The 15,579-nt window shown below is 36.9% G+C and overlaps 1 protein-coding gene across 1 annotated transcript in view; it reads right to left on the bottom strand.

Annotated features, from left to right (window-relative positions):
* The window catches only part of LOC307126022 (protein phosphatase 1H-like), a 108,761-nt gene that overhangs the window by 13,604 nt on the left and 79,578 nt on the right, over positions 1-15,579 (bottom strand). The window contains exons 9-10 of the mRNA XM_079816350.1: positions 9,991-10,142; positions 8,766-8,912 (exon numbers count right to left, since the gene is read on the bottom strand). Of these exons, the coding sequence (XP_079672476.1) occupies positions 8,766-8,912; positions 9,991-10,142 (299 nt within the window). The remainder of the gene's footprint in view (positions 1-8,765; positions 8,913-9,990; positions 10,143-15,579) is intronic.

Genomic DNA, 15,579 nt, shown 5'->3' with positions numbered 1-15,579 from the left:
AACACTCTCCAGGAGGCGGGTGTATGTGTGTCAAAGTCAACAATCAAGAGAAGACTTCACCAGAGTGAATACAGAGGGTTCACCACAAGATGTAAACCATTGGTGAGCCTCAAAAACAGGAAGGCCAGATTAGAGTTTGCCAAACAACATCTAAAAAAGCCTTCACAGTTCTGGAACAACATCCTATGTACCGATGAGACCAAGATCAACTTGTACCAGAGTGATGGGAAGAGGTAGGTCAGTGGCAGAGCGCATGCTTTGCATGTATGAGGTCCTGGGTTCAATCCCCAGCATCTGCAAGCAATGTGGTACTATCCACCAACCATATTAACTGTTTCTTATGTGAGATGGTGGTCCAGTGGGTTAAACCATGGAACTGATACGCAGAAGGTTGCTGGTTCAATCCCAGCGGTCACCACCAGTGTGTCCTTGAGCAAGGCACTTTACACCATGTTGCTCCAGGGGGATTGTCCCTGTAATAAGGGTCGCTTTGGATAAAAGCGTCTGCCAAATGCATAAATGTAAATGTAAATGTAAGAGAAGAGTATGGAGAAGGAAAGGAACTGCTCATGATCCAAAGCATACCACCTCATCAGTGAAGCATGGTGGTGGTAGTGTCATGGCGTGGGCATGTATGGCTGCCAATGGAATTGGTTCTCTTGTATTTATTGATGATGTGACTGCTGACAAAAGTAGAAGGATGAATTCTGAAGTGTTTCGGGCAATATTATCTGCTCATATTCAGCCAAATGCTTCAGAACTCATTGGACGGCGCTTCACAGTGCAGATGGACAATGACCCGAAGCATACTGCGAAAGCAACCAAAGAGTTTTTTAAGGGAAAGAAGTGGAATGTTATGCAATGGCCAAGTCAATCACCTGACCTATACAAACTGTACATATACAACCTGTTGTAATTCCTACACCGTTCACCTGATTTGGATGTAAATACCCTCAAATTAAAGCTAAAAGTCTGCTGTTAAAGCAGATCTTGGTCGTTTAATTTCAAATCCATTGTGGTGGTGTATAGAGCCAAAAAGATTAGAATTGTGTCGATGTCCCAATATTTATGGACCTGACTGTAGGTTCCTGCAGTTGCAGCAGCACAGCCAATCAGCACGCAGCTGCTTCCTGCTGAGAGTTGTGCAGCTGCACTGCGTTTTACATGGTATTTTTAGGATAAAAATTGCTTCAAAATCTCGAGTAAAGGAAATCCTCCATAGCGTTTAGCAAAACGCAATACTCGTTCCCTCATCTCAGGGAACCAAGGTTACGTAAGTAACCGAAGCGTTTTTCCTTGTCTTTCATATTTGTGTTTATTATTGTGGAATTGGCAAAGACCTGGGGCCTATACCATGAAGCCGGTTTAGCTGGCTGGCCAGATATGTTTAATCTTAGTTTGTGCTAATCCTGGGTTTTGGGTACCATTAAAATGGTTTGGCTTTTAGCAGTGTTCATCTCCATAGTAACTTACGCTCCACGGCTAACCTGCTCTAGGGCAGATTATGTTCTGGATAAGAGATCAAACTGAAATTGGACCAAACAGCTGTGAGCAAAGTGACAAACCTCTGATGCAATGAAGTCACTCCCCCTGTTTCTACTCGAAATTAAAGGTCACGACAGAGCAAGTGGCTATTAAAGACTAAAGCGCCTGGCTTTTAACAATGCTTATTTATAATAATAATAATTTTTAATGATTTATATATCATTTATGTAATTATTATACCCGTAATCAATTACATATGTATCATTTTAGTTAATCAATCACTAAAAGGCACTTAGTTGAAATTAATATAAAAAGCCTATACAAAGGTGATACAAATAAGCTTTAAATTCAATAAATAAAGCAATAAAAATTACTACATGCGAGCTTAAATGTTCAATTCTCTATATATATCAACTAAACTAACTTCATAACTTTTACTTGCATTGTTTAAGTTTAAGTTTAAGTTTATTATTTATTTGACAGGGACCATGTGCAAGTACATTAATCTTACAAAAGAAAAGATGCTTTACACCAGATTTAGCCACAGCTAATTTCCATCCGCAGTCCCTGGGCAGATAAAACAATAAAATATATACATCTAAACATCAATAACTCACTATCTATTTACAACCTCATTTACATTTACACTTCAGCCTAAGCTAACCCTGTACATACTGTTTACAATCAACCTTTTAAAATTGCTATAGTCAATTATTACTAAACATTAACATAATCAGTGCTGACATAGTTGGTTTTCTAATAATACCTTTTTAACATTTTGAGAGAAGTCCCTCAGGTGAGAGGTTAATTTTAGACTATCTGGAAGCTTGTTCCATTCTTTAATTGACGTAGTGAATATTTTATTTAAGTTGTACTCTTTTATAGACAGCTCTTTTCTTCTTGCTGTGTAAATTTGTTTAAATTCTTAATATTTTTCAATCATGTAATATTCTGCAGAAGTGAGAAATGAATCTCGCTGCTTCTCTCGCGAGAAATGAATCTCAGTTTCACTGATCCACAGCGTCTGATTGGCTGTTCACTACTGATGTCACAGCTAAACTCCTAAACTCAGGATCAAAGTCTGAGTTGACAGAGAAAGCTGATGATCAGCATCATGGGACCAACAAAGCCTGAATAGATTGGTTTGGTTTTGTCAACTCTAAACTAATCCTGTAACCCTGAGTTTGTTAAACTACCATCATGGTACAGGCCCCCAGTGGTTGTTTGTGAAAGCTTCACAGACAAAATTAATAGGGCCTGGCCATAGGTTTTGAGATGTTACTTGTTGTGAATACCTTGTCTGATAGTCTGACAGTATTGTGGCATAGTACATCCTGGCTAGTGTCTGTTGCGCACGGCTAGGGGCGAATGGCCGGATGATGGGCCTATTTGGGAGAAATTCCAGGGCTATTTTTTAGCCCCAGTCCGTCCCTGTCCCTACCCCTAAACCTACCTGTGAGTTTTTGCGGTTGAAAACCAAAGAGCGCCTCTTTATCTTAAAATGTTGTGCTCTTCTCTGTCCATTGCAAGAATGCTGTCCCGACGAAGCCTTAATTCCCCCTCTAATTAAATTATATATAATTTTAAATATAATTAAATGTATATAATTTATCAGTTAGAGTGTGAATGACGACTACATTCGTATAAGTGTTTGCGTGTGTGACGATAGCTACAGATAAAGTTAATAAGCTCACGGAACGAACTTGTCAATCTGTCTTGATGGAGGATGCAGAGCAAACCCTGACCAATAAGAGCGTCAAAAAGCTTGTAGCCATTAAAAACAACAAATATGAGGTAGAAGTTAAAGGGCGGGTGAAACACTTCAGTCAATCTTGTGTAAATCTTGAGTAAATATAGAGTAGTATTGCATCTTTCATATCTCCGAAAAGTATTTAGTTTTATCATATTTATAAAAGAAAGATACGCTGTACCGAGTCTTTCCGGAAAAAAACGAGCGGCTGGAGGCGTATCGTGTGGGCGGAGCTAAACAGCGACGAGCGCGTGCAGCTATTGCGTTGAGAGCGTCTGAAAGCTGTGACATCCTTAAACATGGAAAAGAAAACGTTATCCTAAATAAACCATGACTATCAATCAAATTCAACCACACATATATGATCCAGAATCTGATCCGGAGGCTGAAATTGAACAGGAGCAGCAGCAGCAGCAGCAACGACTACAGCAGGACGTCTCAATGGTATGTACTGGAACTGTAACTGTATACATTTGCTTAGCAGCTTGTCATGCGCGAGTTTTACAACACGTGTGTGTGTTTACTCATGGTTTATGAGGTCATAAACCAGGTTTATAAGGACTTAAAGTTAGCAGTAGCAAGCGGAACGGTTTTGCACGTCATGTTATTTACTTGAGGTGCACTTACACGCCGATAGCTAACAAATCAAAGACATTTGAAGCAGTTTTACCACCGCCTTTTTCCAAAGCACGACCATGATGACCATCAATGAGTAGTGTTGAGGGGCTGACGGTATACGACGGTATATCGATTTCAGTATCAATTCATAGCCTACTGTACATATAAGGAAATAAGGATATGTACATTATTAACATTTTAAAATGTCACTTTTAAAGAAATCTAGTGTTTGATCATATCTAAATATTTATTAAAATGCAAAACTGCAATACTTTTTTGAGCAACTAGATTAGATACATGTATATTGATGAAAGAGCCATAAAGGCACCAGTGGGTAAAGGCATTACAAATAGAAATGATAATTTTTCGAGCCACAAAATGACTCTAATTTGCCTCTTTGAAAAATAATTATCTAATTTAACCTTAATTACTATACTAATTGTAATATAAATAAAAAAATATTAGAAGAAAAATATTTTAAGTGGTCATTAATGGACCATAATTATTGCACAAATAGTATTTACTACCAAAATATCTCAAAATATTCAATAAATATTATTGAACTAAAATATAGAACATTTATTCAATTGAAAAATAGTTAAGGTGTATGGTCACATTTGACCATCAATGAGTATGAGTGTAACCAATTAGTAAGGAATACCTGAGGGCTAAATACAATAAAAAACATTAACATTAATGTTAACATTGTTGCATCTCCATCACTCTCCATTATAAAACGATCCTGTATGGTTAACGTAATAATCAATGCACACTATGCTGTACTGTTTACCAAAACTTGCTGCAAACACCTGTAAAGTGGAGCTGTTGTGTATCAAGCCATTCAAATGTATTGACACAGCGCTAGAAGTATTGAGAGCTCTGTGAAGCACGTGACCGCGCGCACCACCGGGAGATGAGAGAGCATGTCGCAACTCCGTTTTTCAACACTCTGGCTTTAACTGTTATGCCATATTAGCGCCAAAACGCTATTTATTGTTTGAATTTCGCATTAAATCTTTAAAAAATTTAAAAGCTTAGACTTTGTTTAATATCAAAAGCAGATTTGGCAATTTGGCGTGAGATTAAATTGGGCAGCGTGAGAGCGTGAGACAGAGCCTGAAAGCGTGAGTATCACGCCAAATGCGTGAGAGTTGGCAACCCTGAAAACACACATCTTTGGTGACATTGTTGATGTCATGAAGTCCCGTGACTGCAGCGCAGCCGAGCAAAGCGTTTTGATGGGCGTACTGCTTTCGCTCTCTCGCTCTGGTCTACGGGTGCCCGCGCGCCCTTACGGAAGAAGTGCCCTTAGGACCCGTATAAGGAAATTCCGCCCCATTTGACGCCACACATACCCATACTCGAAAAAAACTTTCCGAAACTTGTGAGAAACTGGAAGGAGTATTTTTGGCACAGAAATACTCCATCCAACTTAAAGGGTCACTTCAGTGGTTTAGCATTAGGCTTTGTATCAGTAGAAACCCGGTAGTATATTCAAATTATGGTACTTTCCCCCCTCATATCCCCCTGAGACGAGAGAATTATGCATTTTATTTCTGGAAAAATTCCTCCGATGACGCAAATATCGTCATTTTGTGTCATCGGAGGATTTTTTGGCCAGAGGCAAAGACTACAGTCACTAGATGGAGCTGTTCCGCATGTTATCAACCCGCCCATAGGGGAGATATCTCACCCACAGAATGTAACGTTAAGACAGACGGCCGCACGGACAATCATAATAACGGAGCGCGGTGCAGAGTAAAGTGAGTGTTTCAACTTTTTATGAATTCCTATGATAGTTTAGCTTCCATATGCGATCTGAAAACGTGCCAGACTGGCGCTTAACTTTACCTCAGTTCTGCTCAGCTCTTCGTGTGAATGAAATCTGACACTGCTGTGTCTGTGACGTGACTTTCGTTCGGCTCACTCACACTTTATTGAAAACACGCGTTCAGTTTTTAATTGTAGTGTTTATTCTCTAACTGAACAAAATTATTGTATTACTATGAAGATCAAAACGACGGTGTACGGAGTGGCCTCGTAGGGCAGCGAAGCAAGTGCATTCTGGGAGTTGTTGTCTTTCATCCACATGAGACAAAAATACATTTTCTGTCTTTTCTCAGTCTAGAAGGCACCAAATTCAAAAATAATTTCACATTTCTACTATATAAATGACCCAGTTTAAATACAAAGCTTAATGCTAAATCACTGAAGTTACCCTTTAATTTTTGAAACTTTGTCCATGTTTAGCATGGGAATCCAAGTCTTTAACAGTGTAAAAAACTCAGTATGCATGAAACAGCATTTCACCTCTATAATTGTGATGTTTATTATTATCATTAATTAGGGGCCAAGCACCAAAGGTGCGAAGGCACCTATTGAAACTGTTCCTGCATTCTTCTTCTTCCACCATTGAAGTCTATGGCAGCCCATAGAACCGCTTGCGGGAAAGTTATGAAATTTGGCACACTCATAGAGGACAGTCCCAACATTAACCAAACAAATTTTGGAGTCTCTAAAACAATCCTTCTAGCGCCAACACCTGTCCAAAGTTTGACTCATGTTTATGCTAATAACTTTTGAACCATAAGGGCTAGAAATAAAATTATTTTTCCCTCTGATTCCTTGTCTCAAGTCCATTCGATTGCACCATATGACGTCATTTTCCATCATGAAAATCCTCCCGCCATTTTTAATTAACCAAAAAAACCTACCTTTGCAAACTCCTCCTAGGCCATAGCTCTGATTTTCACAAAAATTTTACCAGATCATCTTCTGACCATGCGCAAACAAATTTTACATAGCGGTTGCGAAAATACACATAAGGCTGTATCTCCACAACGCTTTATCGTATTCAAACCAAACTTGGTACATGTCATCACCAGCATGACTTGAGGCAACATGCAGTGTTTCGGCACAGCTCCACCTACTGGTCCGGAGATACAAAAAATTGCTATTTTTGCTTATAACTTCTAAACCGTTTGTCCAAAAATCATAAAAATCATAAAAATGGCTGTCGGCCATTTTTAATTATGTGCTAAAATGCTGTATTTTATGAACTCATGAACGGAATGTTCTGAAACTCGTTATGGGCCATCGGCACGATGTCGTGAAGAAGCCTGAGAAGTTTCGGACCAGCGCCACCTAGTGGATAATTTATTTTTTCAAACGCTTATAACTTTCGGTGTGATTGACTTATTTTCATGGGAGTAACTTTTTTTGTCTCCTGAAACCTTGCAGAGTCCAACGATACCAGACTTGCCAGGTTTCGGCATATGATTTGTGCAGCATGGTAATTTAGCGCTTATAAAACGATAGCTGATACCTTTGAAACCGCTAGTCCGATCGAGACGAAACCAGCATCAGAAGTTCGGAAACATAGGTTGATAGCAATTCGCTAGTACCCAAATGTCAAAATATTGATAGTAAGGGGTAGTAAAATCCAATCAAAGTCAGGTGTCAGTCATTTTTTACGTGTTTTTTCATATAAATGTCTATAACTCCAAAATGAAATGAGATATTTTCAGCAAAATTGGCACACATATGTATGGGCTCACTCTGAGGACACATAAAAAATTGTAGGATTGTGCCTCTTGGTGGCGCTATAATTAAACAAAATATGAAATTGGCTCTATACAACTCATTGTGTTAATGTGGGGTTTTAACATTTTTGCTTAAAATTGTCTTCCTTGTCTTCCTAAACTAGCTTCCTTGTTTGCTTCTGTTGCGCTTGGCCCCGGTATTGCTGCTTGCAGCTATATTTATTATTTATGTTCATATATGTATTATTATTTATGTTCATATATTCCTAGCTTTGGCAATATTGTATGATTTACATTCATGCCAATAAAGCAATTTTGAATTTGAATTTGACATGTAGATGCAAGTTGATGAGAGCTGACATGTAGCTGCAAAGTTACTTATAGTTAGTAACATTTTTAAAGTGGACTATGGAAATAAAGTTTTAATGCTGGTGCGATTCAGATTGTGACATAATAGTGATTCAGTTTTTTAGGTTAAATTAGTTAAATTTACATTCCATCTACTGTGGGTTTACCAAACAAGTCCCATACAGGACTCTGATTCAGATACAGCAGGGCAGCTGCCTACATTTATGGTTGCAAATTTGGAGACAAGCACAATTCCTAATCCATCGAAAACGAAGAACTTATTATTCAAACAACATGTGTCTTGTGACTTTTATGTTCTTTAAACACTATTCGTCAAATGATTTGGTGCATGACACACTCCCAAATCTAAAGCTCCAGCAGTCTGATTATCCAAATAAACACATTATATTAATATCCTAAACCCACATCCTATAATCAGGTAAATTATGCAAATCAGGTATCCTATAGAGGACAAAAAGGGTGTCAAACCAATAACATGAAAACACTATTAATGTACAACAGTGGGTGGATAGAATAAAAAAATTTTTTAAGAATTATTTATAGCTACAGTATGCTAACCAAATTAATTAAAATCATATGGTAAGTTACTGTCCTTTCTATATATACTTCTGTATATCACTAAGGAAAAGTGCATTATAATTCCACAGAAGTTAAAAGAATGTATATACATTTATATAAACACTTATAAGATATATATACACTAGAAATTTCCCTACTGCCTACCCTGGATAAAAACAATGAAAGAAAGAAGAAAAAACTTCTAAAAACAGTGCAGAAACAGACTTGGTCAGTCTGGGGTCACATGGAAAGGGGTTCAGCTATTATCATTTATATCATGCTTAGAAGAGGTAATACAGTGTTCTTGGGTGTTGTGATGGTTGTTACTACAGTAGACGACTGCTCATTTACCACATTACACTGACCCAAAGAGAGAATGAAGGAAGCAAGTTTAGACATATCAGGTTACGTATCAGGGTAAAAAGTGCTGGGTAGTAACCTACTTTGGCTGACGGTTACCATACATCAGGGGAATTATATAAACAGAAATGTCATCTCCAGAGCCAAGACGATCATTGCCGATTCGCCAGCCCTGGTCTCTCAGAACTCCTCTGGCTCGCATCACCAGGTCCTGGGCTGCCATCGTGTACCTGTGGTCACAGCACACACTTAAAGCATAATAGACTTACATTATATATAAGTGTAAGTACTAAGTGTAAATAGCAAAAAACAGTATTTTCTTTACACTAGTGAAAATAGCAGTATTTTATTCATACTAATAAGTGTATATAGTTGTAAGATACTTTTTTTTTACTTTGTGCAGATAATGCCAGATACTATTTGCACTTTCAGATATTCCCACTATTAAATACCCATTGGGCACTTTACTTCCACTTTTCAAATAATTATTTAAAATAAACACCTCCTCCAGATGATATACGATTGAAAAGGGGGGAAGAATAAGTTCAGGAAAAGGCGGATTGGAACTTGGGTTGGTCGCAACGCCACCTGCCTTACTCTCTACACCACTGCTCCTTTTATCACTGGGATTTCTTTTGTAATTTTGTCTGGCTGAATCAGACAGTGGTGAGAGGAGTTAGTGTAAATAGCCTCTGCCAACAGGGCAGGCTATTTGCACCTATATATAATGTACCTAGTCTCTGGCATCTTGCCACAGTTTTATAAAGATCTAAAAAAATATTTGTACTTTTTTCATGTTAACTGTTCTAATGTTGTGATATTCAACATTGCTTTGGCAAAGTATCTCTCAAGTAAATAAAAGAATAACTAACGAACTAACGAATATACATAACACTTTTGAATGCTTTAATGTGATCTGTCAAGCTGTGATTATTTATTAATAGCTGCACTGCTACAGTATTGTCTAGTTCCAGGTCTTAACTGCATTAGAATTCACTTTGCCAAATTATATCAGATCAAAGTGCCATATAACCTACCACAGCAGAAGAACCAGATAAAAACTAAAGGCAATTAGTCAAGCCATTCACAAATTTGAGATGGTGAGCCTCTTTTGTATCTGCACAAAAACATTCCATTACAGAATTTATTAAAATTACAAGTGATAAAAGCATATATACAATATAAAATGGTTGATTAGATTTGATATAATCAAAAGTCTTTTGCTATAATGCTTTATTATAATGCATGACACTTCCACTAGCACATACATGGGCACAAATAAGGGCACATAATTAAAAACATAAAAACCTGTGAAGGTCATCGGGATCACAGTTGGCCAGGAATGAGGTGACAGTCTCTTCTACTTCCTCATTAGAAAGGACATCCCATAGGCCATCAGTTCCCATGACTAGCACATCATCTTCTCCGTGCTCATATTGTGTCAGGTTATACACTTTCACCTGCAGAGAAAGTTCAGCTTCATTCAGTATGAATCATAAGGGCTGAAACTATGATATGCCTATGATAAGACACTATGGTAATGTAAGTTCAACTTTATTATCCCCACGGGGCAATTTGTTTCACAGCCACCAGTATACCACACAATCAACAAAACACACTCACACAAATGACTTCCATATGGCAGCTGGTACAAAATATTTTTTTAATCTATTAGTCCGACAAAATGGCAGATAATATCTACGAGTAGAAGAAGCAACTTAAAAACATTCTGCAAGGGATGGCTGGAATCTCTCATAATTAAAAATTGCTAGCTTTACACAAATTATTTAAATCATTCAAAGTGGTGCCAACAATCTTACCACACACTTTAACAATACACTGTAATCCATTTCTGTTTATAAGATTGAGTGACCAATACCAGCACACAATTGAAAAAGTAATGAAAGATTCAATAAAGCAAGAATAAAACATTTTTATAAAAGTACTGTCCACATTAAAACCACAAAGCTTCCGTAAAAAATACATATACGCTGGTGGGCTTTCTTACACGCAACATCCACATGAGCCTCAAAAGTCAACTTTTCATCTATTACAGTACCAAAGTATTTAAATTGATGTACAACCTCAATAGCATGATCATCAATAACCACAGGAGAAGGAGTGTAGGAATCTTCCTAAAATCTATAATCATCTCTGTAGATTAAAATACATTGATGTCCAAAAAGAACAAATTGCCCCAATCAGTAAAATCTACCAGTACAGAAGCATGATCAGGATCCTCATTGTTAAGGAGGGAAACAATCAATGAATCATCCGTAAACTTAATAATATGATCCCTCCTTAGTTGCGTTAAGCACTCATTGGTATAAAGCAGTGGCGCAAAAAGTGTATGCGCTATAAGCACCTTGGGGGCGGCAAAGCGATGGTATGAAAAAAATATATAGCCTATATTTTGGTATTTTCTATATGTAGCTGCTGTTGTGCGTTTCTAAATAATTTCTGTTTTTCCTCAATATTATATAACATTTTAGAGGACTAACAGGCTAGAGTAGGCGCCCTCGTAAGATTCCATAATAGAATTTTGGATAATAATGGAATATCGCGAGTGGGCTCGCCTGGCGCCGGTGGTAAGCCAAAGTGTTCATATACGCTTGGGCGGTCATCTGATTGCGCACTGACACGTCAAAAGCGTCCGATTTGACAGCAAAACGCACATCCTTGACGGGTGATTTACCACAAAAACGTGCGTTTTTAACGTGCGATTTGGGGTCAAGGAAAACGCGCCTATCCGATGCGTGTTTTTATATCAAAGCGCACATCCTCGACGCATGATTTGCTATTTAAAAAATGCGCGTTTCTGTCGAGGACACGCGCGCTATTAGTCGGACAAAACGCACCTTATTATTAACGTGTAGGCTAAACAGGTAAACCAAACAGGCAGTGCAAACTTGTGTTTGAAGTATCCAAACAGACTAAAGAACGTGCTCTTTCATTGGTGTTCTCACAATTGCATGCTTACTTTTTAGGGCACACCTCTTATAAAGTAAAGTTACATATTGTTGACCATCTTTTTAAGTAATTACACTATTTACCATGATACACTATGGCTGTTATAAAAATGAAATCAACCATTTATCAAAATCCACTTACACTGTAATTACAATTGCCTAAATAATGTAATGAGATTTTTAGATTTATGTTCTAAATATAATATTTTAATTATAGAAATATGAAATTATTCCAGGCCTATGAAACTATAAAACTGCCAGTATATTTGGCGGCGTGAGTGTATTCTAGAATCATTCAACTAATTCGTTCTAACCTGTTCAAAAACGGTGAATCATTCGAGAACGAAACCTATACTTTGTTTGAATCTATTTTTGTTGGAAAAATAAAGCAAAACTGTAACAAATGACAACTTGTTGTTTATTGAACTGTTGTATAAAATTAATATCGCATTTTGCAATCGTGCTGATATATAGGCTACTCTGGAAAATAGCACTCTTGCTCGTGATATTGCTTAACTCATAATTTCCTCTTTAATTACTTTTAAATGAATGTTTATTTTTATGTTTGTTATTGGCCTATTTTTAATGAAAATACAACAACAAAACAATAGTACAGTAAAAAACTCTATACCAGGGGTTGCGCCCCTGGTATAAAAAACAAATAAAAATGGTGAAAGAACACATCCTTGCGGTGACCCGGTAGAAGAAAAAAGTAGGGGAGAGCGGGGCACAACCTAACGCTTTTTGGGCCCTATCTTGCACCCAGCGCAATTGACTTTGTACACCGACGCATATGTCATTCCTATTTTGCACCCGCGCAAAGCGCGCTTTTCCCTCCACAGAAGCACGTTGCTAAACTAGTGAATGAACTTGCGCTCCCTGGGCGGTTCAGCGCAAAAAAAGGAGCCGTGTTCCGGCGCAACAATCCCTGGTGCTATTTTGCTGTTCCATTAAACAATTGCGCCACTGACCAGAAAAAACCTAGTCTAAAGTCAGTGGCGCGTTGCGCGTTGTTCATTATGCTATTTTAAGGGCGCATGCTTGACCATAATGCACTCACAGAAATATTTCACCCAAAATTTAAGATTTATGTAATTTTATTAAATGACAAATTCCCATTTATATTTTTTTCATAATTTTAACACAAATCTACCAAATAAACTTTACACAATTTATTTTCATTAGGATAATAAAACCTATTTATTTAAAATACATAAAGTTTATTGTATAAATTGCATAATAATTAAGAGAACTAAATCAGGATAATTAAAAAAGTTAAATAACATTTATTTGAATCATGTTAAATGTATATTCATGGCAGAGTTAGTTTTTATGCATTTACATCTATTTGATTTTATTTAAAAACTCATATTTTTAAAATCTATACATTAAAAGTAAATAAACTCTAAAAGATTTAATCAATTTTACAATTTATTTAATGCAATTAGTTAATAAATACTAACATTGTTTGAATAATAAGAGTTATAAAACAAACAAGATTCTGTTATTTAAAGTTTATGTGATTGGTTTTCATCAAAGTTATGAAAAAAAATCCATTTGGGAAACAGGAAACGACGTCACTTTCGCTGGACACAAGCCCTCGAGATATTGTGGGAATCCGTCACACACATCCCACTGAGCAAAGGCGTACGTTGAAAAGACGTCCACTGAGGAGCCAGAATGAAAGTTTTTATGACGTCTGTTTTTGACGTGTTCTGCACGTCCGATATAAACGCTCATGGAACCTCAAGGTTAAAAACTAGTTCAAATTATGGACATATTTTCCATTTGTAATTGCAAAGCAACTCACAGACAGTGTGTGTTTGTCCAGAAATCATGAAAATAAAAGAAACTTAGCTCACACCTTTAGACACTTTAGACAACTTAGCATCTGTAATTCACACATCTTTGGATTGTGAGAGAATCGTGGGATTCGATCCAGGATCTTCTTGCTGTGAGGAGACAGTGTTTCCCACTGAGACACTGGTGCTGCCCTTAATCACAGACATAAGACACACTTTGACTATTTCTGTCAGACGTCTACAGAAGCTCTTACTGAGAATTAACAGAGCTTTAGATGTTGATGTTTATGTTTCATTTGAAGTCACCATTGTGGTGGGAAGCGTTTGCTTTAGTTGGGCTCTTGGTCCCCGTATTTGTGTGAGCTTTTCTTTGGCTGCTGTAACTGTGTGTGTGAAACACAATAGTTATGGCTGAGAAAGCAAAGATAAAGTGACTTCAGGTGTTGTCAGCTCCTTGTTGATGACTAAATCATCAGAAGTCTAGAATCTGATGTTGTGCTTTCGAGTTTTATGTTCTTGTTTGGCAAATAATAATTTGTTTATATACTATAACCTTGTGAATCTGCTGTATTGACACCAATAGCAATAAACAAATCACTCATTTTGAAAGATGATAAAACAGCAGGTGCACATTGTTTTGAGAAAATATTTCTCATAGTCACACACAGACATCAAGATTTTGCATATGATTCACAACAACGGTGACAATCATAAAAAAAAAACTTCATGCTGTAATGCATGATGGGTAGCTTCAAAGTACAAAACTCAAAACTCATGCTTGATTGTCACCGTTGTTGTGAATCATATGCAAAATCTTGATGTCTGTGTGTGACTATGAGAAATATTTTCTCAAAACAATGTGCACCTGCTGTTTTATCATCTTTCAATATTAGTGATTTGTTTATTGCTATTGGTGTCAATACAGCAGATTCACAAGGTTGTAGTATATAAACAAATTATTATTTGCCAAACAAGAACACAAAACTCAAAAGCACAACATCAGATTCTAGACTTCTGATGATTTAGTCATCAACAAGAAGCTGACAACACCTGAAGTCACTTTATCTTTGCTTTCTCAGCCATAACTATTGTGTTTCACACACACAGTTACAGCAGCCAAAGAAAAGCTAACACAAGTACAGGGACCAAGAGCCCAACTAAAGCAAACGCTTCCCACCACAATGGTGACTTCAAATTAACCATAAACATCAACCTCTAAACCTCTGTTAATTCTCAGTAAGAGCTTCTGTAGACGTCTGACAGAAATAGTCAAAGTGTGTCTTATGTCTGTGATTAAGGGCAGCTCCAGTGTCTCAGTGGGAAACACTGTCTCCTCACAGCAAGAAGATCCTGGATTGAATCCCACGATTCTCTCACCATCCAAAGATGTGTGAATTACAGATGCTAAGTTGTCTAAAGTGTCTAAAGGTTTGAGCTAAGTTTCTTTTATTTTCATGATTTCTGGACAAACACACACTGTCTGTGAGTTGCTTTGCAATTACAAATGGAAAATATGTCCATAATTTGAACTAGTTTTTAACCTTGAGGTTCCATGAGCGTCTATATCGGACGTGCAGAACACGTCAAAAACAGACGTCATAAAAACTTTCATTCTGGCTCCTCAGTGGACGTCTTTTCAACGTACGCCTTTGCTCAGTGGGATGTGTGTGACGGATTCCCACAATATCTCGAGGGCTTGTGTCCAGCGAAAGTGACGTCGTTTCCTGTTTCCCAAATGGATTTTTTTTCATAACTTTGATGAAAACCAATCACATAAACTTTAAATAACAGAATCTTGTTTGTTTTATAACTCTTATTATTCAAACAATGTTAGTATTTATTAACTAATTGCATTAAATAAATTGTAAAATTGATTAAATCTTTTAGAGTTTATTTACTTTTAATGTATAGATTTTAAAAATATGAGTTTTTAAATAAAATCAAATAGATGTAAATGCATAAAAACTAACTCTGCCATGAATATACATTTAACATGATTCAAATAAATGTTATTTAACTTTTTTAATTATCCTGATTTAGTTCTCTTAATTATTATGCAATTTATACAATAAACTTTATGTATTTTAAATAAATAGGTTTTATTATCCTAATGAAAATAAATTGTG

The sequence above is a fragment of the Gobio gobio genome (genome assembly GCF_949357685.1).
Source record: "Gobio gobio genome assembly, chromosome: 5".
Taxonomy (NCBI): Eukaryota; Metazoa; Chordata; class Actinopteri; order Cypriniformes; family Gobionidae; genus Gobio; species Gobio gobio.
This window is presented reverse-complemented; position numbering and strand designations above follow the sequence as displayed.